General features: G+C 39.8%; 1 protein-coding gene across 1 annotated transcript in view; it reads left to right on the top strand.

Moving 5' to 3' along the window:
* USP25 (ubiquitin specific peptidase 25) overlaps positions 1-26350 on the top strand; it is a 94253-nt gene that overhangs the window by 45725 nt on the left and 22178 nt on the right. The window contains exons 6-15 of the mRNA XM_054165753.1: positions 9499-9585; positions 14291-14428; positions 15345-15421; positions 16462-16535; positions 17564-17712; positions 19370-19497; positions 20205-20300; positions 20593-20754; positions 22247-22455; positions 23141-23211. Coding sequence (XP_054021728.1) covers positions 9499-9585; positions 14291-14428; positions 15345-15421; positions 16462-16535; positions 17564-17712; positions 19370-19497; positions 20205-20300; positions 20593-20754; positions 22247-22455; positions 23141-23211 — 1191 coding nt within the window. The remainder of the gene's footprint in view (positions 1-9498; positions 9586-14290; positions 14429-15344; positions 15422-16461; positions 16536-17563; positions 17713-19369; positions 19498-20204; positions 20301-20592; positions 20755-22246; positions 22456-23140; positions 23212-26350) is intronic.

The following is a 26350-nucleotide window of genomic DNA, read 5'->3' as shown; positions in this document are numbered from 1 at the left end:
GTCTGGATTGTAGCTCCACCCAAAGTCATTACTGAATAAGCTGTTCCAGAATGACAGCTAGGGTTTGGCATCTCCACCCTAATTTTCTCTGGGAGTCTGTCAAAATCTGGTTAGCCATTCAAAAATGAGACTTTTCCTCCACCCCCAGAAGTACATAGCTTGCAGAACAAAGGATTAGTAAGCTACTGTTTTACAAGCATAAATCTCCACCACTGTGTTTTATTTTCAGGGACTGTACAACCACTTCTGGCATTTTACTCTGATACACTGTGTTTAGGAACAACCTTCTTGCCTTCCTTATGTCAGCATATTTGGGTTTAGGATTTCATTTGATCCTAGCTGTTCTAGGAAGAAATTAGCCAGCTTGATGAGTGAGAATCAAAGGTATTTTCGTTACAGCTGGTGCCTCAGCTATTGTTCTTACCATCCTTGCATCAGTGTAGCGCAAGTATCTAACTTTATCATTGTTTGGGTTTTCCTACTTATGTTGAATAGAAGGAATTGTGATGGATGATGTAGTAATGCATTAGTACTAAAAAGCCTGACACTATGTAATATGAATTACATGTGTGTATCTCTGTGTGTGTATGTATATATAGATGTATGCACAGACACACATTGTACGTGGCTCCATTGCTTCCTGGGCATACAATGAAAGGTTGCACAGAGAAGAGCATGTAATGCACGGTTCTTCCTTTGATTTAAAATGCTTATGGATGGAATATTTTCTTTCCACTATTTTCTCTGTGGAACAGAGTGGGGCAGGGCTGGGATGGAAACATGATATAAACTGTTCCCTAGAGTTTCATGGGCAGAGGAGCAATTATGTTGGAACTTTAGTTTCTTGCTTTCCCTCCCTCAGTCACTCTGTTTCCTTCTAGAGTAAAGATCGACCTGTCACTTCCAAGTTTAGTCATCCTATGATATTTGCTGACTGAACATTCCTTTTCCTGCTCTTTGTTCCTCTTTGTCATCTCCAGTTCCCTTGGGTTCCTTCTGTTATTTTCTTTTCAAATGCTCACCTTATATTTAGTGTTACATGGTAACATGAGGTTTCTGCTGTGAAGCGTTAGAAAGCTTTGGTGGATGGTGGCCTTGGATTTGACTAGTAAATAGTTGACCATTTAATTAAAGGATACAGAATACATGTTGTGATCCTATGTGCAATTCCCAGGTTTAAGAGGGCAAAGTGCCTTTGCATTGTTTAGATGTGTTATTTAAAGTTATAGCACAAAATTATTTCATGTTTTCGTGCATTTAGGCAAGAAGTTGAAAACTTTGACCATGTAAGGAAAGGCTGGCTGTTATTTTATGTCCTAACAGGATATTTATTTATTTTTTTTTTCTCCTTGCTTTGGACATAAAATAGAGGAGTGGATAAACAGCATTTTTTAGTGTGTGCCAAGAAAAGTATTCTTTCCTTGACTTGAAGTTGACTTGAAAGTTAGAGTGAATTTTTCTGTACACATACTTATCGGCCTTCTGAATTGCAGTAATGTTCTCAGTTTGTTGCTATAAACAATTAAATGTTTTCTAAATGCAGGCTGTTTGTTTAAAATACTGACTTAACCCAAGTCTTCTAGAGGGTTTGAGTTAGTTTGACTTTCTAGATCAAATAGTAGGAGAGCTGTTTTCCATCATCTTCCATCTTACACGTTAGGGTTTTGGAAAAGCGAAACATAACAGCTTAAAACTGTGTTTTATATCTTGGTCTTCAGCAGTTTGGAATGCTGATAGGTTGACTGTTTATAAATAAAGTCTTTTTTTGAGGTACTTATCAAAGCTTTTAAGATCTGGCATGTAATCTCTCTGTGACTTTGAAAATGCTAAATGTTTTCCTCTCTTAGTACTGTACATGTGGGATTGTCTGCTGAAGTTCAGACACACAGTGTCCTACCTGTCTATCCTCAGGAGTTCGGTGTTCTTGGAGGGAGAGAGAAGAAGCTCCACTTTCTATACATTCACAATGAAGTTTGAACAGGAGCCTGCTCAAGTCACAGTTCTGAAGCTGTGTTTGTCCCTTTTTTCCCCCACTTCTTTACATGTAGTTTTATCCTGAATATGAGGGTTTTCAGGAAAGCTTCTGATTGTGCCAAATTCTCAGTGTATGGAAAGCAACAGTATCAGGAATATTTTTTGTGTGACTTCCTTATTTTTTTTAAGTTGTTTTTTTCTTTAAAAGGTAGAAGTCAAAACATGGCTGATATGTGCTTAGGAGAAAATATATTTAAAATTCTCTATAGCCTTGTTAGAATAATTATTTTCTGCATTGTAAGATGTTTGAACTAATTTGCATGCATAATAGCAGTCAGTTTCGACTGTAGTAGAATAGAATAGAATTAACCAGCTTGGAAAAGACCTTTGAGATCATCGAGTCTAACCTATCACCCAACACTATCTACTCAACTAAACCATGGCACCAAGAGCCCCATCCAGTCTCTTCCTAAACACCTCCAGTGATGGTGACTCTGCCACCTCCCTGGGCAGCACATTCCAATGGGCAATCACTCTTTCTGTGAAGAACTTCTTCCTAACATCCAGCCTAAACCTCCCCTGGTGCAGCTTGAGACTGTGTCCTCTTGTTCTGGTGCTGGTTGCCTGGGAGAAGAGACCAACCCCCACCTGGCTACAATGTCCTTTCAGGTAATTGTAGACAGCAACAAGGTCTCTTCTGAGTTTAAGCATTATAGGAAGAATTCTTGTTATGCTTCTGTTTACTGACTTTTACTGCTATGCAATGCATGGAAAGGCTCAAATATAGGCCTGATGCCCACATTTAATGCCTGTCATTAGTCTCTATTTTGAAAACAGGATTTACCACTTTGTGAGTAACACATGCACAGGTGGAGTAGGAGGCAGCTCCAGTGTGAGTTACAAGGAGATGTGGGGTGGAAAGGAGTGTAGTGCAGGAGTAGAGTGGTCAGTGCAGTTCCAACAACCAACTATTTAATGGATTTTGTTATGAGAACAGTAGGTTCAAGAATAGAAATGAAAGGTAAGATATAAAATGGATCAGTAAATAGAAAAAATGGGGAAAGCCCTAAAGAGGAGGGAGAAGTGACTCTCCCTAATTAGTGGTGTAAAGGTCAAAAGACCTGAAAGTTGGCAAGAAGTGAATTTAACTGCCAGTGAAGTTGCTCATATTTTTGCAATATGGAGTTCTGCTGGACACTAATATTCAATGTGAGCCATGCAGGAGTGTTAAGTCAGTACTGTTTGGGAGTACTTTTAGTTTGAACCCGCAGCACATCAGATATAACTAGCAAATTTCAAGTTCTTAATCTTATTGGAAGGCACATATGGGAATGTGTGCAGGTGTGAGCATACATTCCACAGAGTTCCCCATTTTCCTTGATTTAGACTATTGATATGAATAAAAGTTTAACCCTAATATGTCTCATCTGCCCCACTAAAACTGGTTCTATATACAGACACTTGAACGTGTCCAGAGAAGGGCAACAAGGCTGGTGAGAGACCTTGAGCAAAAGCCCTATGAGGAGAGGCTGTGGGAGCTGGGATTGTTTAGCCTGGAGAAGAGGAGGCTCAGAGGAGACCTTACTGCTGTCTACAACTACCTGAAGGGAGGCTGTAGCCAGGAGGGGGTTGGTCTCTTCTCCCAGGCAACCAGCACCAGAACAAGAGGACACAGTCTCAAGCTGCACCAGGGGAGGTTTAGGCTGGGTGTTAGGAAGAAGTTCTTCACAGAAAGAGTGATTTGCCTTTGGAATGTGCTGCCCAGGGAGATGGTGGAGTCACCGTCCCTGGAGGTGTTCAAGAGGAGATTGGACATGGCACTTGGTGCCATGGTCTAGTTATGAGGTCGGTGGAGACAGGTTGGACTCGATGATCCTTGGGGTCTCTTCCAACTTTAGTTATACTGTGATACTGTAAAGCACCAAAAGTGAAATGAGAGAATAAGTCTAATTTGTCATGTTGGAAGAGGCAAACCCTTTCAAGTAATCCACTTCAATGACATAGCAAAGCTCTGGTTTTGCTTTATAGTTTTTGAACATTAATAAGGTATTCTTCATGGTTGCTCTGTGCCGGCTGCATAATATGAAGGTAGACATGGCCTCTCTGCTTTTTGGCTTTAAAACCTGAATAAATGTAAAATTGGAAATGCATTAAAGGCCTCAGATGACTAAATGAGGCAAATGGGTGTTGCATAATGTTAATGCATATATAATCTTTCAACTTATACAAGACCATGATTTAGCTAAATGCCAGTACCTGGAGGAATTTGTTTAGAAGCTCCCTAGGAATGCACACTTTTCTTTCCCTTTGCTGAAGAACTGCTTTTCAAGCTGTACTGTTAAGATATACTTAGGTTTTGGTTACTAGCCAAAGTAAGCTCTTCCTAAATTTTCTTTGCCAGAATTGAAGTTGGCAACCAGAGAAGGGCAACAAGGCTGGTGAGAGGCCTTGAGCACAAGCCCTATGAGGAGAGGCTGAGGGAGCTGGGCTTGTTTAGCCTGGAGAAGAGGAGGCTCAGGGGTGACCTCATTGCCCTTTACAACTACCTGAAAGGTGGTTGTAGCCAGGAAGGGGTTGGTCTCTTCTCCCAGGCAACCAGCACCAGAACAAGAGGACACAGTCTCAAGCTGTGCCGGGGGAGGTTTAGACTCGAGGTGAGGAGAAAGTTCTTCACCAAGCAAGTCGTTAGCCCATTGGAATGTGCTGCCCAGGGAGGTGGTGGAGTCACTGTCCCTGGAGGTGTTCAAGAGGAGATTGGATGTGACACTTGGTGCCATGGTCTAGTCATGAGGTCTGTGGTGACAGGTTGGACTCCATGATCCTCGAGGTCTCTTCCAACCTTTGTGATACTGTGATCCTTGCCTGTTGTTGTCCTTTGCTTTGGTGAAAGGGAGCCAACAAACAGGCCTGCTGCAGGAAGGAAAATTGCAGGGGTTTGGGGACTTCTCTGAGAGAAACCTGAAATGCATTTCACAATGGCACTGTTCCAGCTGTGGTCCAGTAGATATCTTCTATTATTTTTACTTACTAAGCCTCATTAGTAACTGTGATTTGGGTTTTATTACTATTTTTGTGGGCTTGTTTGTTCATTAATACATTTTATTTACTTATCACCTTAGGAGTTTAGATTTTCTACAGCCATTACTGCATTGGTGAAATAGATTCATTCTTAAGCATCCTAGATGATTTTCTGCCAAATGAGAATGTTTTGAGGATAGAATAGAATAGAGTAGAATAGAGTAGAATAGAATAGAATAGAATAGAATAGAATAGAATAGAATAGACCAGGTTGGAAGAGACCTTCGAGATCATCGTGTCCAACCTATCATCCAACACCACCTAATCAACTAAACCATGCAACCAAGCATCCTGTCAAGCCTTGCCCTGAACACCCCCAGCGACGGCGACCCCACCACCTCCTTGGGCAGGATCTTACTGACTGGTCTAGAATTAGTAGTCTGAATTGCTTTAATAAATGTTTCACAGAACAGTTTGAAGATCCTTCCTTCCAAGCTTAACCTTTGTGATTTGAATGGGAATATAGCTCTGTTCTTAGTATTATGAAACCAAAGTTTCCATGTAAACTTACATGAAGGTGATCAATATTAACAATTCCCCAGTTCTTGTGCAGGTTTTTTTTTTCTTTTCTTTGTTTTCAGTGGTGGAAACAAATACAAACTTGCCAGTCAAGGAAAACAAAAGATTCTCATGCATCTTAGTGAAACATATATTTAGTCCCCTGTGCTTACAGAACTTGCAAGAATCTATCAGAGACCCTGGCTGAAGCTTTGTGTAGCAGCGTGATAGGCCATTTTTTAATCTAATGCAGAAGTCCTGTTTTCCTACTCTCCAAGGATTGTTGATGCCAGTAACTCTACTATTTTAGGACTCTGCTGGTGGCTTTTAATGATCTGTGTTGCATGCCAATTTTTTAATAGGCTTAATATGCTGATTAATTTATATTCTTGTAGTATTAAGGCAGCATCTCAGTTCTTGAATGCTAAGAATTAATACTTTACTCAGGCAACCTAAATTCTGCCAAGGGCCTTATGTTTGATAATCTTGGACATTAAGGAGGGAAAAGGGATAATTAGGGTGTTTTAGGTGAAACCAAGGCAGTTTATATGGTTTAGTTGATTAAGTGGGTTGGATGATAGGTTGGATGCGATGATCTTGAAGGTCTCTTCCAACCTGGTTTATTCTATTCTATTCTATATTCTGAAATTGTATTTGGACTCTATATAGTGTGGGTAGACATTACTTTAAAAAGTGAATATTTTTAGTATTTTGCAGTCTTGAGGCTAAAGCTCTGCCTGACTTTCTCTGACATGACAGAAAATATGTCTGCCTCATCACCACCTATAGCAGGGGAGAGCCACAGCATATTTGACCTCCCTAAACTGACACTGGATTTTTGTTGCTGTTTATTCTCATTTTCCTTTACTATCTTGTTTAGCCCCCAAACTGGCATAATAGGAGGCAGGTGTTCTAAAAATCTGTTGATTTTCATGATAAATTGAATTGATATAACTTGCTTTAGCTTGGCCAAGTTTCCAGATGACAACTTTTAAATGGGTTTAAGTATACTGGGGCCAGGGAGGATGGGAGGAAGCCCACAGCTTTTAGAATATCTTCTTGCATGTGTAAGTTTTGCATACTTTACATTGGTACATTTTTATCAAATATTTGATCAAGGCCAGTAGATTTGAAATATCCACCTTTTAGATCCAGCCTGCTTTCTTGCTCTGGAATTCCTGACACCTTTTTTGTAGCTGAAGCCAAGTGGGTAAGAGATGAAGTGCTGCCCATGCAACGTGTTTAGAAGGCCAGTGCTTTGGCCTGGAGCCAGCAGACTGCAATCAGGCCAGGATCAGTCTCTGCTTTGTATCTAGGTGGCTACAGAAGAACAGCTTCTGCTCCATGGTGTCACCTACTCTGCATATAGGGAGCCCAGTCAACAGAGAGCTCAGCAAACTGGGAATTGTTTTGCATAGCCCCTTTCTGAAGCACTGCGTGGTTGGCTGTGGGAGATCTCTGCTGCTGTGAGCACTTAGGTGAGCTTGTTTCACAGAATCATGGAATGGCAGGTGTTGGAAAGGACCTTTGGAGACCATCCAGTTCAGCCCCTAACCCACCCCTACCCAGCCAAAGCAAATTCACCTGAATTAAGCTGCACAGGAACTCATCCAGGCACGACCTCTCTGGGCAGCCTGTTCAAGTGCTCCATTACCCTCAAAGAAGTTTTTCCATGTGTTCAGGTGGAACTTTCTGTGTTCTAGTTTGTGCCCATTGCCCCTTGTCCTACCACTGGGCACCACTGAAAATAGACTGTCCCCATATTCTTGATACCCACCCTTTAGACACTTGTTTGCAAGCACTGGGAAGATCACCTCTCTGTCTTCTTCAGACTAAAGGGCCTCAAGTGTCTCATTCTTTCCTTGTAAGAGAGGTGTTCCAGTCCCTTCCTTATCTTTGTAGCCATCCTTTGGAGTCTCTCTGGTAGTTCCCTGTCTCTGTATCTCTTTATCTTTGGGCACAGAAATTAGTCTCAGGTACAGTTACCTGTTTACACTCACATTGGGAAATTATAAAAGAGCATCTCAGACAATCCTCTTGTTTATATTCAGCAGCTTTCAGAAATCAGTTCTTTCGGCTTAGTAAAGCATGGACCTGCACATTCACAGTTTAGAGCTCTGGATTAAAGGAATAGAGTTCTTGTGAAAAACTTGTGGCTTGAATGCCAGGCAAAAAATCTGAACTTTAGTACAGTCTTCTGTACTTGATTCATGTATATCTGTTACGAAATTGGCCAGCTCAGCAGCTTGGCACTTGAATGGAATTTGGATTAATTATGGAGCAGAGTAAGTCTTTAGACATTATATTTCAGCAGCTGGTTTATTTTGTGCATAAGACATTGCTATGTTTTGCTTGATGAAGAATCCACCAGTGGAATGCAGTTACATCATGAGACATTATTTCCATTAGTATCAAGGTTTAGAATGACACTTGATTTAAATATTAACATTTTCTGTGCTTTTAGTAAGTAAACAACTCTGCTTTAATCTCCCTTCTCTGAAAGGATGGGTGAAAGGGGAAACCTATATTTTGAGTAGCATAACATAAAAAAAGTGTGTGTGGGTTGTGTGTGCAAAAAAAGATTACTCAGTTGTCTGTATTGATTTATCAAGACCAGAAGGCTCTTGGTTGGTGGCTTTTTAGTTTTTTTTTGTTGCTATTTGGGTTGGGGTTTTTTTTTGTTAGAAGAAATGCAATTTGAGTTTTGCTTTCTTAACACTGGGGGGTTGAAATCTTATTAAGCCTGCCATGGTCTGTGACTTAAGTCTTTACCTATGTAGGACAAGTTGCTGGATCAGAGTCAGTTGCTGGGGTAGGCAAACTAACTTTCCAAAATAAAGAGCTCATATGTGATCAACAGAGGGGGAAAAAAAAGTTAATTGTAGATTATAAAACCAAAAGGTTTAAGCAGGAGGTGAGATCTTTGTGTTTCTCTGATGAGCATGCTTAAAATACTTGAGACCTAGTCTGCTGCCCTTTCTGTGTCAAAATGCTGGTGGTAATGAAGTGACCTTTAGTTTAAGTGCTTTTTGCCTGTACAGAAAAGCGATGGTGCAGTTACGCAAGTGCTGAGGACTTCAGTTTGGACTTTTATTTTTGCAACCCAGAGTCATCTTGCTCTTGCACTCTTGGCTCCAGGCTCTGTGTAACCCTGTGAAGTTCTTTGACTGTAGATACCTGTTTTCATGTCCTCTTTTCCATAAAATGAGAATGTTAGCAGTTCCTTACCTGCAAAGATGGGTTGTAACCCGGTTTTCTTACTTCAACGCACATAATTCAGATCCTACAATAATGGGGGGAGTAGACAGAATGCAACAAGTGTGGATAATTTTAAATGCATTTAAGTTGTGCACACAAAAATAAATGCACACCCTCTGAGGGGGTAGATGACAGAGGCTACAAGATGAATTTTACATGGCTAAACAGGTTTGAATTTCAGCTTGAAAACTGCCATTTATGCAATTAATACAATTCTTTCAATAAATAATTTATCTGTCATTGAAAATGGTTCCTTTTTTGTGATGAAGTGTAAAGAAGTGGAGTTTTGATTCAGCTGCTTTTGTGGAAAAAATGTTTGTCTTCTAGTGAAAATTTGCCATTTGAATGTGCTGCCCAGGGAGGTGGTGGAGTCACTGTCCCTGGAGGGGGTCAAGAGGGAATTGGATGTGGCACTTGGTGCCATGGTCTAGTGACGGGTTGACCTTGATGATCTTTGAGGTCTCTTCCAGCCTTGGTGATACTGTGTCATACTCTGTGTGTGAAAATGATCTTTAGCAAAGTTAAGTGAAATAATCTGGCTTCTGAAATGAAGTGTGAGCACTGCATATGTCTAATGTTCCATTTATTTCACTAAGGGGGGTTTGGAAGAATTTTGTATTGATTGTGAAAATGCTTAAACTTTAAACATGTATATTTATGTCTTGTTTTGGTTTGTGGGTTTTTTTTCAGTCATTATTTAACCTACTGGAGTTTCGAAGACTAGTGTTGAATTTCAGTCCTCCTGCAAACGCTCAGGACTTACCCCGAAATCAAAAGGTAAAATCAGAAGCTAACAACTGCTGTTTGCTGAATGGTCATGTACAGAGGCACAAAACAGACCCAGTTTTTGTTCTTCATCAATCTCTCTGAGGAGACATACATGAAGACACCTTGGTTTCTATGTTATGTATCAGAAAGGAAGAAGGCACTTGAAGTCCTAATTTTTAGCAAGGGCTTACAGAGCAGTGAACTTCCACGTGTCCAAAATTTACACTATTTTCTTTTGTCCCTTTGGAAATAGGGCTCAAGAGGGTGGCAGGAAGGTGTATTTTAATAAGGAAGGTGTATTTTAATAAGAAAGTGAGAATAATGTCTTGCTTTATCAGAGAGTTGTATCAAAATGTCAAGTAGAAAGTCAATCAAAAAAAAAACAAACTACATTATTCATCATATAACTTGTTTTGGTAATATTCTTCAATGTTCTTCACCTTCATTTTTCAGGGTATAAAAAGTAGTTGGCATTTAAGAGGTGGTGCACTACAGATAATAGTAAACTGTTGTCTGTGGAAAATATCTTGCTCGAGCACTGACAGTAACAGCCAAATGCCTTTGGAAATTCTGACCATGAGAAATGTTAAAGGTGTGTGCAATGGTGACAGTAGGCAAGTAACCTCGTGCAGAAACCTTTCTTTTTGCAAGCCTGCTAGTAAGAATCTCTGGCATCAGTCTTAGAATCATTAATGTTGAAAAGACCTTCAACATCATTAAGTCAGATCATCAACCCAGCCACACTATGCCCAGTCAGCTATCTCCCAAAGTGCCAGGTTTATGTGTTTTTTAGACACCTCCAGGGATGGTGACTCGACCACCTCCCTGGGCAGCCTGTTCCAATGCTTGACTACCCTTTTAGTAAAAGTTTTTTTCCCCCTAATATCCAATCTAAACCTCCCCTGGCACAGCTTGAAGACATTTCCTCTTATTCTATCACTAGTAACTTTGGAGAAGAGACTGACCTTCCGCTCACTGCAACCTCCTTTCAGATAGTTGTAGAGAGCAGTAAGGTCTCCCTGCAGCCTCCTCTGGAATATAAACAGCCCCAGTTCCCTCAGCCACTCCTCACAGGACTGTCTTCTAAGCTGTCATGAGTTTCATCACCCTATTCCTATTAAATTAATTTTTGGAATTAAATAACAGTATTAATTGGTGTTCTCATCTCTCTTGTCTACAGCTGCATAAGGATTGTCTTAGTGCTGAAACATATTTTGGGCACAGTTTGAGAAAAGGCACGACTTCACTAGCTGGAGCATAGGCAAATAGAAGAAATAAGCATGTGTGACCCCGAAATTAGTACTGTTTTTTCTTTATAAGGTGAAAGCAAGTAGAGATAAATTGATGTAAAGTTGTAACGTAAGCTCCCAGCTGACAAAAAAAGGCAAGCCCTGGATCTGACTTCTATCTGCTTACTTGCTTTTAAGACTATCTCAATTTAGATTTGTTTTTATTTTTAACCTAGAATTAAGTGTTGCATGTGAATTAGCACTACATAGGATGACATTTCTTTTCCTAATAAAGACAGATTTTTAGTTTCAGATTTGTAGACTTTGGTTTGTATCCTGTTGTTCTTCCAGTTGGTGGAAAATAGAATTTAATGCTAAGGTTGTGACAGTCCCTTGATTTAAAATTGAAATGTGGTTGTACTTCAGGGAATGTTGATGGCATAGTGAGATGTTTTTGTTCTTTCCAATCAACATGTTGAGTTCAAATGCTGTTAATAATTTCAGATGTAAAATTTTTGATCCACAAGTCATTGGTATAAATTTTTACTTCAAAAAGCGCAAACAACTCCACCCTGTTTGCCTCAGCTAAATGGACTTTGTTTTGCTGGATTTCAAACTTGAGCATACACTTGAAATATGCCATCTGGTTTTGTTCTTTTTCACTTGCTATTAATTTTGATCCCTTGGTTTCTCACTTTTCCATCTGGGTAACAAATATGGTTCCCTGTAGTTATTGCAAGCTTCTTTGCTCACCCTGTTCTCTTATCTTGTGCTGTCATGTGAAAAGATCTTTTTTGCATTGAGACCAGTCAAATATTTGGCCTCAATGATATCTTTAGGACACATTTTATTGGCAGAGGAAGTGGCTTGTTGTGCTGCAGGTTAGCACATCCTTCCCCCTGTTTCAACATGATTATGCTGATGTCCTGATATACTGATTGACAATAATGAATGTTTGCTATGTATTAAACAAGTAGGTTTAGAAACATTTCTTAGTCATGAATTGCTCCAACATTGGTGTATTAAGAAATTTATTCATGTGGAATAGGTCATAAAACAGAGAATGTTTTATATTATGAACTTTTCACCTAGGTTTTATGTAAATTTTTCTCCTGTTTTTTTCTTGTTCTGTTTGTGCACCTACTTGTATGCACTCAGATTGAGATCCACGTGCTGTGCTGTGATCATTTGTTTTAATGTGAAAGTTATTTGTGAAACTCTATCTTGTCCTGGGGACTGACTTGCATCCATTTGAAGATTTTGAAGATTTTACTGGTTGACAGCTGGCTGAACATGAGCCAGCGGTGTGCCCAGGTGGCCAAGAAGGCCAGTGGCATCCTGGCCCGTATCAGGAACAGTGTGGCCAGCAGCAGCAGGGAGGTCATTCTGCCCCTGTACTCAGCACTGGTTAGGCCACACCTGGAATCCTCTGTCCAGTTCTGGGCCCCTCAGTTTAGGAAAGATGTTGAGCTGCTGGAATGTGTCCAGAGAACACAGCAACAAAGCTGAGGAGGGGTTTGGAGCACAAGCCCTATGAGGAGAGGCTGAGGGAACTGGGGTTGCTTATCCCGGAGAAGAGGAGGCTCAGGGGAGCCCTTATTGCTGTCTACAACTCCCTGAAGCTACAGGTTGTAGCCAGGTGGGCTTGGTCTGTTCTCCCAGGCAACCTGTGACAGAACAAGAGGACACAGTCTCATGCTGTGCCAGGGGAGCTTTAGGCTGGACGTTAGGAATAAGTTCTTCATAGAAAGAGTGATTGGCCATTGAAATGGGCTGCCCAGGGAAGTGATGGAGTCACCATCACTGGAGGTGTTTTGACTTGATTAGATAGTGTCGGATCATAGGTTGGACTTGATGATCTCAAAGGTCTTCTCCTACCTGGTTAATTCTATTCTGTTCTATTTTAGCCAATGTTTAATCAGAAGCACTCTCGTGGTAATACCCCTGTAACCTGGCCAAGGATCATACCTAATGCATTGCATCAAGCCTTCTCAAAACCAAGGATTTTTCTAGCTTTAGATTACGTTTATAGGCTTTATAAGTGTCTTTGTTCTGAGAAATCATATTGACATCAGTAGCCAGTTGTTCAACCTAAAGCTACACACCAATTAGTGTAAATTTTTTGGTAAATTTAACAAAAGAAAGGTGAAATCTGTAGTATTCTGTAGCCAGTCATCTCTGTTATGCATTTAAGTTATCATCTTAAGCATCTTGATAAAATGTGTATCTAAAACTTGAAATTCTAAAAATTTCTAGTAGATTACTTAGTGAAAATAGTAAGGAAAAAAAAAATCACACAATTCTGTTTTGTTGTTACAAACTGCTTTAATTATGTAAATGTCAGTCTGATTTTTACAATGATTGAATGTCTAATCCAAGTGGCATTTGATTAAGTCTTCAGCCTTTTCTGTGAACTCTGTTTATAATAGGTAGCTGTTTGGCAAGGTGTACTAGGAGAGCAAGTAGAACTTGACAATTTACATAGCTAAAAGTATTTTTTCTTGCTACTAATGCAGAACATTTCTCAGTTCTCTACACAATTTTTAGAGCTAAAATAAAGCAGGTTTTGTGTACAAAAAAGCTTAGTACATACTGGATTGACACAGGAGTAACTAAACAAGTCTTCTGTTTGAGGATGTGAAATAATTTGTCGTCAAGTAATTCCAGTTTGACCAGCATCTGAAATCTGTGCAGCCTTTGAATGGTACTGTGTTCTAAATACAAAGGGATATTAATATGGGTTTTAATTTCACAAGTATTTGTCATCTGCTCAGGGGCATGGGTGATACCCAGTCTCCACAGCATTTGTAACCGGTGGTTTAATCTATGGTATGACGGATCTGTGTTTCAGCTGACTTTGCTTTATACAGGCAGACAGTGTTTCTTCTGCCTGTCTCCTGGAAGCCAGAAAAAGAACTCCATATTCTCCAGGAATTACACTTAAAAAAATACATAGATAAGAGAGCAGGCTATTTCTCTGCCTCTTGTCAAAAGAAATAATAATGGTTTGTGTACACCTTGTGATTTTAGTTTTCAGTTAAAATAAACTTAAAAAGGTACTTGGCAGTCCATATGCTCAGAAGGAATCCTGCCAGAGGTACAGGGAATAATAAGGTCAATAAAACCAGTGCATATTATTTCACTGTGTGACTTAATGCTTTGTTAGGCTTGGAAATAAGAGTTCTCTCTTAAATGCAACTCAGCTTGTCCACTTGTCTGTACAGCCCCATTTCAAGTGAGACTACTGTATCTACATGTGGTTTCAGGTAGCTTTCAGTTTCAGAGATATGATTTCCTACCTAGAAAACTACCTTATTTTGTAAAACTGACAAGTGAAAGGCAGGCAACACTACCTTGATAGCACTGCAAGTAAGCTCATCCAGCCTGTCATCGTCATATATACATGCTTAGTTCACTGGCTAATGCTTCTGTGAAGTAGACCTTAGTTACCATTTTGTTAAACATTTATAATTCTTCAAATACAGGAGCATAGGAACCTGCCTTTCATGCGTGAATTGAGGTACTTGTTTGCACTTCTAGTTGGTTCGAAGAGAAAATACGTTGACCCATCAAGAGCAGTTGAAATCCTTAAAGATGCTTTTAAATCAAATGATTCACAGCAGGTAAGTTCTATGTATTTTTCCTTCAAGCTTATTTATGGTTTTTGTAGAGTCAGCTGGCAGTGGACAACAAAAATTCACATTGTCCACAGCAAAGAAACTTCTAATTATCTCATTCTTTGAACCTTTTCTCTGGTATCGTGTGCTAATTGCTTTTATAAATTAATTAAAGCAAAGACAATAAAATAATTCCACACAATCGTGACTATTTTATTCAGTAGACTTTATTCCTTTTACTTTACAAATTACCTAACAGTCCCACATTCTTGCTTTAAGGGCTTAGATTAACTTCTAAGGCTGTGGTTTTGGAAAGAGTTCTAACAGTACATCCACGGCTGGCACAATCCTGTTTGTCTTTGTAGACACTGCTTTGGAGGAGCTTGAGATTCATATTCAGGATTCTTATCTAGATAACAGTGGGTGCATTTTGGTCTTCTGAGAAATGCCTTTTTTTTTCCCCCAGATGCTTTATTTTTCCTATATGAGGTTCTGTGGCTGAGGTGTTTAACTACGACTGTATGCTGAATTTAATGCTTGATCAAAGCAATGTTAGTCACCACTTGTTAGATACCAAGGCATTTGAACAATGGGATTCATAAGATGCCTTTGGACTAATATGGTTTGAAAACTGAGCCCAAGTGACAAGGATCACAGGACAATGTAATGGCTGATGAACAGCAGAGCCTTAGTGTGCTCCAAGAGTCACCCATTGAAAAAAAAGAAAAGAAAATAGTAGTATAAGCACAGTCTTAGACATGGTTTGGTGGTAGACTTATTTAAAGGTCTTTTACAACCTAATCAATTATGTGCTATTGTGCTTTTAGAGCTCCTGTGGAGAGGAGTACTGCTACACTGGTTTTGTACATGGTATTCTGTTACATGCATGAACATACACTGATGATTTTATGTTTCTCAACAGCAAGATGTTAGTGAATTTACACACAAATTATTAGACTGGCTAGAAGATGCCTTCCAAATAAAAGCTGAAGAAGAGAGGTAAGACTTTTTTCCAGCTCTGTGTATTGAAAAGGCAAACCAAACAACCAAAAATCCAGTTCTCACTGTATGGCCAGAACAAATTCAACTCCATAAGTTATTTAAGTTCATGTATGTTTTTTCCACATGTGCTGATACCTTTGATTTTTCATGGGTTTTCTTTCTTCACCTTCATGTTGGAAAGCTTGCTGAATGAAGCCTGAAGTATAAAAAGAGTAGAGATACATTTTGTAAAACGTATCATCAATTAAACACTGAATGCAGTTTTGCTTTTCAATCTTATGGTTTAATGTGTCAAAACTTTGCTCTTTTTTCTCTTCAGACGTAAATACTTGATTCTATAAGTGAACAGCTACAAACTGCCTTCTGAATAATACAGAAGTGTTTCTTGAGTGTTGCAGGACATTTTTGAACAATTTAGAATTAAGCACTTCTAAAACTTAAGTTTCAGAATATATTTATTGCAAGTGTGTGAATCATTGTTACTGTCCTTAGAAGAATGTGCAAAGATAAATAGAATAGAATAGAATTAACCAGGTTGGAAAAGATCTTCAAGATCATCAAGTCTAACCTATCACCCAACACCATCTAATCAACTAAACCATGGCGCCAAGTCCCCATCCAGTCTCTTCTTAAACACCTCCAGTGATGGTGACTCCACCACCTCCCTGGACAGCCCATTCCAATGGCCAATCTCTCTTTCTGTGAAGAACTTCTTCCTAACATCCAGCCTAAACCTCCCCTGGCGCAGCTTGAGACTGTGTCCTCTTGTTCTGTTGGTGGTTGCCTGGGAGAAGAGACCAAACCCCACTAGTCCACAACCTCCCTTCATTTAGCTGTAGACAGCAATAAGGTCTCCCCTGAGTCTCCTCTGCTTCAGGCTAAGCAACCCCAGTTCCCTCAGCCTCTCCTCATAGGGCATGAGCAGTAACTGAGTAAAATAGGCAGTGCTTCCATTATGAGTTTAGAATACTCTGCATGTAGTTTTATAGTAGTTCATGACTTTGTGTTTTTTGCACTAACACACTTTATTTTTTCAGGGATGGAGAGAAACCAAAGAACCCAATGGTAGAGTTGTTCTATGGACGATTTCTAGCAGTAGGTGTACTTGAAGGTACGCATCTGAATTAACTTGGACTTCTGTGCTTGTGTCTGTTCAGTACTTGTCTTGGTACACAGCTGAATGATGTGGATGTAGCATATTAGTTGCTTCTTCAGAAATATACTTGGGGAATATGTATTTGTTCTGTGACAAAAGGCTTGTGCTGAGAATACGAGACTGAAAGCAAATGTAAGGAGATGCAGTGGTTACAGTGAGATGCTGAGTAAAAGGCTTGCAAGGAATTACTGTCATGGCACTTTTGCCACTTTTGTAATGAAGACAAGTTACTATACTTCATTGAGCTGGTCTCTCACAGTCTCTCTGCTTCATTTAATACAATCAAAAATTTCAGTTACTGCATTTTGTTTGGCACAATTTCTGGTATGGATAACTCACCCTTTTAAAAGTACAGTTAGCTGAAGACTAGTCAGTACAAACCTGCTCAAGAGTAATGCTGGAGGAAGTACTGAGGAGAAAGAGTCTGACAGCAAGCTTCCCTTTATCTTATTTGCATCTAGTTAGTAGATCTGCAGAACTGCAGTGTTCTCTACTTCTAGATGACCAGCAATTGAAAACCATTTGTGATGTTGATGATTCTGTTCTCAGGACAGAAATCAGTTTTGCAGAATGTACTTCACACAAAGGGCTTTTTCATACCAGCACTTCTGCTTGCTTTGATGAGTCAGTGTAGGGTTGTATTACTGAACTGCTATTTGCAGGAGAAGGACTTAGATTTTTATGTGCAAAGCTTCGCGTGCATTTGTGGTGCCAAGGTATTTTGAGGTTTGCATATTGCTAATAGATGCAAAAGCATAAAAAATGGCTGAAGAGTGAAATACATTCATTTGCAATATTATGTTCAAGTGAATTTTTTGACTAACCTGTTTTCATGCATACAATTGGTCAGTAAGAAAATGTGGGAATAGGTCAGTAGATCATGTCAGGTGATATAGGATTGTTAGGGGTTTTTTCCAAGTTTGTTTGTTTGTTTGTTTGTTTTTTCCCCCTGAAACTTTAACTGTTTAATTTCTTATGTGTAGGTAAAAAATTTGAAAACACAGAAATGTTTGGCCAGTATCCACTCCAGGTTAATGGCTTTAAAGATCTGCATGAGTGCCTAGAAGCTGCGATGATTGAAGGAGAAATTGAATCTCTCCATTCAGAAAACTCTGCAAGGTCTGGTCAGGAGGTGAGTTATTTGCTTCTGCTTTTTTCTCTTTGTGGCTCATGGTTGTTTATGTGACTTGCTGTTATTCAGGTTCTGAAGTCTGACATAACTGTATTGTTAACCAAGAGGTCTGTATGTCTTTTGGAGCCTATGGAATATTTTTCATATGATACAAAGTTCATGTTTATTAAAAGTTGGCACAGTTCAGTGCCCACAGTGGTGATTTGACACAGGCTGGTTCCCACCTGCTGTCTGATATTTAGTCTCCAGAGAGGTCATGAGGGTAGTGTCCTGTGATAGCTGACCACTGCTTGACTGACTTGCTGCTTGTGTCATGCTGTAAACAGCAACCATGAGCTTGTGTCTTTGACCATTGCTTTAGAGCATTGCTGTTATTCCTCTGTGCCTCTGTCATGTGACTCCTCAGCACCCTAGCCTTCTTCCCTCTCCCCTTTTTGCTAATGTTTCCCAGTGTCCTCTTGGTTCCCTATGATGGGCAATTGTCCTTGCTGCTCGTGGTGATAGACAGACAATGCTTGCTCTTATGGACTGCTGCTTTCCCTGGAGAGCTGTTGTCAGAGCACACTGGAAGCATGGATGGAGGGATTCAGATGGAGCCACGTCAAGTGGAGTACACAATGTATGATGTTGGAATGAAGTGATGAATGAGATTTCTTATGCAGAAGTCACAGGTTAGGGGAGAAGAGATAATTGAACTGATGGCAGTTGTAGAACCAAGATGATGTATTCTGAAACATCCCCTCTTACTGCAAGCATGCTTGTACTTACCCATCATCTTTCTCTGGCAGAGCTCTCTCTCTAACAATCAGCCTGTGGGTTATTCATGTGCAAATAGGGGAATCCCCATTGCCTGTAAAGGTTGAGCTACTTTCTCTTCACAGAGTTCATGTTTCATTGCAGTTGTTTTAAAGATGTGAAATCTTTAAACTTGTAGCTGAGAAAGTGTGTAAGGAATAAAGTGAGGACTAAGGCTGAGTGTACAAAAAAACTCAGATGAAGTGATGTTTGGGTTGGGCCTTGGATGGATTATCAGTGACAGAGACATGAGCAGAAACCTCAGGACAGGTTTTTAGAAAGATTTCAAATTGGACTTGATGATCTTTGAGGTCTCTTCCAGCTTTGGTGATTCTGTGATACCACTTTTGCAGCTCTGAGAGAACTTGTCTCACCCAGACCAAAGTAGCTGCTGGTACTGTTTCAGAGGAGGTTGTTACAAACTTTGAGTGATACCAGGTGAATGAAAGGGTCAGAAACTTGAGTCTAAGGGAACTAGTGGGAAGAGCACTTGATACAGTTGTCAACAACTCTTTCAGTACCATTGAAGAGTTCAGAGAGCAGGCCAGCTGGCAAGGCAGGTAGATTCAAGCATCGGCCACATTTAGTACAATTGTGAAAGGAGGAAACCCTCAAGTCTGCTCTGCTTTAATGCAGATAGCTGTAAATGAGTTGAAGAGCTGTGGTGGAGCATAAGTGACAAACTATCTGTGTTCACAGTGAAGAGGAAATATGGGAACTTCAGAAAGATTATGCTGACCCACCCTCTCAAGCCAGTTTGTCCCATACATATGTCGGTCTGCAGGTATTGTACTGCTGTTGCTGTAGTTCTGCTATCTGGAAGGCATTCACTGTGGGCTTTTCTGGGTTTCTTTTTTTCCAGCACTGGTTCACTGAGCTTCCTCCTGTCTTAACTTTTGAACTATCAAGATTTGAGTTTAACCAGGCTTTGGGGAGACCAGAGAAGATACACAACAAATTAGAATTTCCTCCAATTTTGTATCTGGACAGGTACAGTATAATATTACCAACAAAGTCCTAGTGTGAATATTAACTAAGTCTTGTGAGTTTGGTAAAATTGCTGGTTCATTTACTCTAGACAAGTGCCCATTTTTATGAGTTTCATCTATTTCAGAAAGTATAACTACTTTGTGCTAAAACCTGCTTGCACTTCAGTCTTTGATTTATTGCTAGGTATTTCTGTACACAGGCAAAATACTCTTAAGAAGTCATACTGTTTGTGGGCCCATTTGAGAAAGAGAGTGAGAAGGCAGATACTTCATGGTGTTTCAGTTAGACTGCGTGGTTTGAAGACGATTGTCAGTGCCAGTGAATGCTGTTTGTGTAGAGGTGAAGTACCACGACAACTTTCAGTTAGATGCTGAATTTTATTTGTGAGCCTAAATAATGAAACAGGACTATTGCTATGTAGCTGCTTCTTAAGTGACTTAATTAGGAAGCTTTCTAATGCGTGTTTATCATCTGTGGTACGAAGAGAGCTTTTGACGTGGAGGGAGAAGCACCTTATAGAAGTTGAAAGAGGGAAGGTGTAATGGGTTTACCATTTTCAGTTCTGTTTTACTGTTTTAACATGTTGTGGGTTCTAAGGAGTGTGAGTTTTTATTAGTATTATGTGGTATGGCTGATGGGTATGGACTTCAGTTTCAGTGTTGGGATACTGTGGGCTGACACCTCTTTCTAAATGTCCTGTTTCACAGGTATATGCACAAAAATAGAGAGATAACAAGAATTAAACGGGATGAAATCAAAAGACTCAAAGAGTACCTCACAGTTCTACAACAGAGACTAGAACGGTACTGTAGATAACTCTAAATGAAAATAATGTTAAGAGCTACATAGAAGATCTCCTTTCAACTATATGCTTTGTCTATAACTGTTTGCTCTAGGTTTTCCTTCTGTATCTCTCTTGAACCGTTTTCCTTAGAAGCTGTGTATAAGTGTGGTGCTTCTGATGCATGAAACATGCTAGGAGAGTCTTGCTTTATTTAGTTGCAACCAACCAGAAATTTTTGGTTGTGGATTGTTGTTGGTGGGTTTTTTTGTGTATCTGTGAGTCATGGCATTAATGTGTTTTATGGTTAACAGATATTTAAGCTATGGTTCTGGTCCTAAACGATTCCCCTTGGTAGATGTCCTGCAGTATGCCTTGGAGTTTGCTTCTAGCAAGCCAGTGTGCACATCTCCGGTTGATGACTTAGGTGCTAGTGCCCCTGCCAGTGGCACACTGCCAGTCCAGACCTCACCCAGGTAAGGGCTGTCTCCTGCTCTCCCAAGGTGAGAGGCCAATCACCCCCTCAATGCAAACAGGGCTGCTGAGCAGGGAAGAAATTTAACTGCTTTGTTCACCAGACTAATGAAATCAGGCATCTCTTAAGGAGTATAGCATAAAGTTTCTGCTCTTTTCTTAGAAGCATTTTTCAGCACAACAGGTATAAATAATGTTAATAATCTGGATTTGTCTCTTATGCTTATAAAAATGTCTTGGTGTGGAGAACTACTATTTTTCAAACAAAGCACAATTCCATCTACAATTCCAAATGAATACAGTATCTGGTGAACTCACTGCTTCCCAAGTGTGTGGAAGAATCTGATGTGGGCAACGTGTATGTGCTGCAGATCTTCAAGGTTTCTGGTGTATCATTTACCTGGTAATTTTTGCCTGAGAGTTAAGCTTCTTTTCTGCTTTGCAGCTCACATTGCTCACTGAGTTTGTCAGGAACTTGAAAAGCTGGAGTAAAATACCAGGGAAATAAAGGTCCAATAAAATTGTTTTTATTATTATTGAAGCTAGTTACTATTAGTAACAGTTATTAGAGTGTAACAGCATAGGACTTCTCTAGGTGGACACTAACAATGGTTCCTAACTTTGGAAAGTAGAGTTCTAGGTTCTGGTCCAGTGAAGATAATTAACTTTGCATTTCAGAGAAGTGAAGTAAATGAATCTAAAAAGCCTTTGAAACATTTCAGATGTCTTACTGGTAAAATACCAGTAGAAATCAGGATGACTGACGAGACAAACTTTTAAAAGCTACCATTGCTGGTATGAAATACCATATCAAAAATAATACACTTCAGGCTCCCATATAGATGTTTGTTCTGCAAAAGCCTTCAGGTTTTTGTCAATCTTTAGAAACACAACAGCCTGTTAAGTGGAATGACTTTGCCAGCTCTTAATGTTCACAGAACTTTCCAAACTAATGAAGAAGCCAGGTTCCTCAGGCTCTATCACGATGTTACACACAAAGTAAAAAGTCAGTGGCTTGCTAGAAAGATCTTCAGATTCTTGTTACACATATGATTACATATAGGTGATGTTGTTGCTGGGAAGAGAAAAATCTGTAGCAGGTTTTCATTTTGAATATCCTGTTGCTCTTGTAGAAGTCTCCTAAGATGGCTGCTTGCTTGGAACTGGCTTAGATGGTTTGGTGCTAAATTTCTGGTGTGCTATAAATACTTATATGACCTTACTTGAAAGTGTTGAACAGCATTTCAGGTGAAGCAAGCTGGCTTGACTGAGCCAGTCCAAACCCGTTATCTTTGGTAATGGCATCCAGAGTTGTTATTGTGCTGATGTGTAGCACAACACAAGAGTTTTCAGAATTTCCATAGTAATTCCCTATGGTACCTTCCCTGGATTGCCCTGTAAGAAATGCTTACCTTTAAAATGTCTGGTTTCAGATGAAAAGCTTACATTTATTGTGTCACTTCTTTCAATATTTTGTGTTTTCAATGAACACAGCACAATAGAGCAGCAGGGGCCTTCATCTTCAGATGTTCCAAGCACATCTCCTGTACAGAGATCAGTAATACATAAACCATTCACACAATCACGAATTCCTCCTGATCTGCCCATGCATCCGGCACCAAGGCACATCACTGAGGAAGAGCTGTCTGTCTTAGAAGGCTGTCTACATCGCTGGAGGACTGAAGTAGAGAATGACACTAGAGGTAATGCCACAAGCTGGGGGGGGAGTGTGTTTGCTGTTGCAAAGGATTTGTGGAAGGGGGGAAAATTGCCTTAATGTCCATATGTCTGTTGGGTTACTATTTCATACTTCAACGTTTATGTCTAGTACATGAGAGGGAAGTCAGAGTCTGTATTAGACTGGGGGTGTACGAATTGAAGTTGCAAACTGAGTGAGTGAAGCATACACGGGTGTTTCAGTGCAGGTTTTGTGTATGTTGTTCGGTGAGTAGTATGAAACAGAGGTGAGATCCATGCTGAAGAGTGTCTCTGCAGATTTCTCAGCTGTCAGTGTGGTAGTAACTGGGCCTATGCTTTGATCTGGTGCTCTGCATGCAGAGTGACTTCCCCTATAAGAGAAAGTTCAGAATGTTTCTAAGCAAAGCCTTTCTGGAGTGGGTAGAGCTTACAGTCTGTTCTGTTGCTCTGAAGGCATCAAGGTGAGTAGTTCCAATGGGGTTGGGCTTGCTTGAGCTCTAGGAAACAAGAGGCAGCATATTGTCAACCACTCGGCTTTGTCATTCAAGGAGGTTTAGTGTGCGGCATGGAACCAGGTAAACAGATGTACCAAATGTGAAATATACCCTTGTTTGGCTTTTAATGAGATAAAATAAAGATGTTGCCATGTGCAGCTTCATGGAAGAGAGCTTCTTTCTATTGTTCTTCCAGATTTACAAGAGAGTATATCTAGGATACATCGGACAATTGAATTGATGTACTCTGACAAAACAATGGTCCAAGTAAGTACAGTTTCTGCATGAGATAATTCAAATAGATCCTTTTTTGTCACTTTACCAGGAGTTCTCAGCTGCTTAAACAAAGAGCAAATCTGCAACAATTATATGTAGTCATTTGAGAAATTTCACTGAAAGTCATCATGGGTTTTGCAAACCTTTTAGTTAGGCACAGACAGATGTACAAATTCCAGTATTTTACAGATGACATTCTTAAGTTTAAGCAACTTTGTGATGAGAAGCCCAAATGTGTACTATCTCTGATCAAGCTTTTTGAATTGAATACAGAACTTCAGGTGTGACCACATTGCCAGGAAATGTTATGGCTTTAAGGTGGCAAAACATTAGACATAAGAATCTATTAAGTTTCTGCTTTGCTGCTTCTTGCCTTTGTGTATTGCAGATTCTCTATTAATACTTGGGAATTCAAGGCTCCTGATTTTTATTTGTGGCTAATAATGCCAGTGAGGTTTTTATTATTGGTTTTTGTGTCTCTGGATGTAGTATTGTGCCCAACTCTGATGTTTAGCCTAAACTGCCTTCTAGGAAGATTCTTACGCCATGTAGTCTGAACAGTGGTTTTTAGAATGCTTTGCATGTTCGCATACTTACATTCACTCACTTTGATAGGTTTTAAGGTTAAGCATTGCTTCCTTTGTTACTTTTTGTTAGTAAGAAGAACTGTTTTCCTTCCAAGTAAGATCTGCTCAGCTTACAGGTTTTCTTCATGTACGTTTTCATTTTGTACTTGGCTTGTAATAGTTCCTGGCAGCTGACTTGATGTTAAGGGTTTCAGGCAGACTTGCCTGGATGGCTTTCTTTAAGCTTGCTACTGGCAGGCATGCTTTATTTTCCCTTGGTATTTATGTTACAGGAGGAAGTTTACATGTTGTCTCATAGGAGAATGAAGCAATTTCATCACCTTGCATCCAAGTAGCCTAGCTGTGTTGGCTTGAGTGTTACCGGAGAAAATACCTCTGGCTAGTGAGGTCAGCAGTTATTACAATGAAGAAAGGAGGTTGTTTAGTAAAACACTTTGTCCTTGTGCAGATTTGCAAAATATAGACCAGATTCTTGTTGGTGCTGGTTTTGGAACAGAATCCCAGAAACAGAGGACTTTGAAGATGGATTCCAAGTGTAGATTTGTAGAGAGGGTTCCTGTGCCATGCCTGAAAATAGAGATGTGCCTTAATTATTGTTTGGTACTGAAGTGGGTACTGAACCCATCACAGGCAAGAAGTGAAGGCTTCTGTAGCTCAGCTGTTTGTGTTCCTCTGTGTGTTCAGCACATTAAGAAGGAAGCAGGTGCATACAGCTGTCTTCTTTCCCCTGCCTACCTCTGAGTCTGGGCAATTGGATAGCTCCCATTCTCCAGGAGCAGTTTTACAGGATAGATGTTTTCCTCTGAATGATACAGTTGTAGGACTGAAAGCTTTTCTCTTGTGAGTTGATAAGGTCTGAGCACATAGAACTAAACTTTTGAAGGAAAATATACTATCCTTGCAGGATGCTTCCTAGCGTTTGTACAAACTATTTAAGAAGCATCTCATTTTCTCCTTTGATTCTAAGGAAACTACAGTTGTCCATAAAAGCTTGGTCAAATTGTCATATGAAACACCTTCCTGAGTTTCTTACATTGTCTCATCCTCCTGAGTGACTAGATTTCATCACTTGCTTATTTCCATCATATTCCATCAACTTGCTGTGGGGAAATGAGGCACTTCCGTTTTTCCTGTGGGAATTCATCATCTTTGATATATTAGCTTTGATACATCTGTTCTGCAGCTACATGTGATGAGGCTGCTGAAAGCCCATTTCTGTTTGATGAGTACTAAGCTAAGAAGTTTGATGCTGGCTATTTACTTGTGTTGCCCTGTGCTGTTAATGAGTGTTGATATAATGCCTTGTCACAAGATACGCTTGTTGGCCCTAAGCTCGCCTCGTCCCCAGTCACAGACCTCTGTGGGGAAATCTTCCTGGACACTCACCATGGATGACTGACAGCTGGAGGAGAGAGTAGGGGCCCTCAAGCTGACCACCTAGCAAGGTTTTAAATAAAATCATTTCAGTTCACCTGGGATTTTTGATGGCCTGTTTTAGGGTGTTGAAGTCTGGAGAGACCTGACTTACCTGGTTTTTAATTAGGATCTGCATATATTTATGTGCATATGGATGGGCTTGCAATTATTTTAAGAAGACTCTCACACTGGTTTGATAACAGATGTTTAAAACTCCAAAGCATTCAGATTTAAGGATTTACTAGAATTTCTTCTTTGTGTACTTCTTACATTTGAGAGATTTACAGAGTGGTTTGCTCTCTGGGATGACAGACTTTTGGATTCCAGCTGCTGTACAGTCAGTTACCTCTACAGTCTAAGGGGGTTGCAATATAGCCTGGAAGAAAATGATCAGGTTAAAAATAACTCTAAGGAGTTTCTCAGGTTACAGTTCCATATGTATTTATGGCTACTGATTATTGTGATACTCAAGTGATACTTGCAACAAATATTTAGTACACCTTGTATTAAATAGGCTGTTTTTCTGCAGGCCAGGCTGACACCAGTAAAAGATTCTTGCAGGTTTTTTCATCCTTTTTTGTCATTCACACATACTGTGCATGTTGGGGAAAACCAACTTTCTCTTTTTTGTTGGATGTGTTGTTTTGGCATGTTATGATGAGCTGATCACTAGGATGCTTTAAACATCCTTACAGACTTGTAAGGAAGGAAGCACTCATTCATTCTGCTTCTGTATCTCTCTTCTTCAGACTTCTAACTACTTAGAAACTAAATTTAATGGGATACATTTTCTATTGATGCTAGAAACAGTAGGACTCTCTGCCTCAAGTGGAGGAGAGGATGTCTTCATGTGGTCCATGCTTCTCTTCGTGCCTTTACTGATACTGATATTTAAAATACTGGAAAATAGCTGAAATTCTGTTCTACTGTAAGAATTTTGTCTTTGAATAATGGAAGTATTCAACTCTCAGATATTCCTTTAAATAAACTCTCATACTGATACATAAACGCCACAGAGTTTATTACATTGAATTGGCATATGCCTTTCCAGACTTTAGGACAAGTTTACCAGGTTTATGGGACCAAATCACTGGCACTCAGACACTGACATATCTAAGGGGGGTTTG

The sequence above is a fragment of the Dryobates pubescens genome, chromosome 12, assembly GCF_014839835.1.
Source record: "Dryobates pubescens isolate bDryPub1 chromosome 12, bDryPub1.pri, whole genome shotgun sequence".
Classification (NCBI taxonomy): Eukaryota; Metazoa; Chordata; class Aves; order Piciformes; family Picidae; genus Dryobates; species Dryobates pubescens.
Note: the sequence above shows the minus strand (reverse complement) of the source record. Positions and strands in the feature narration are given on the sequence as shown.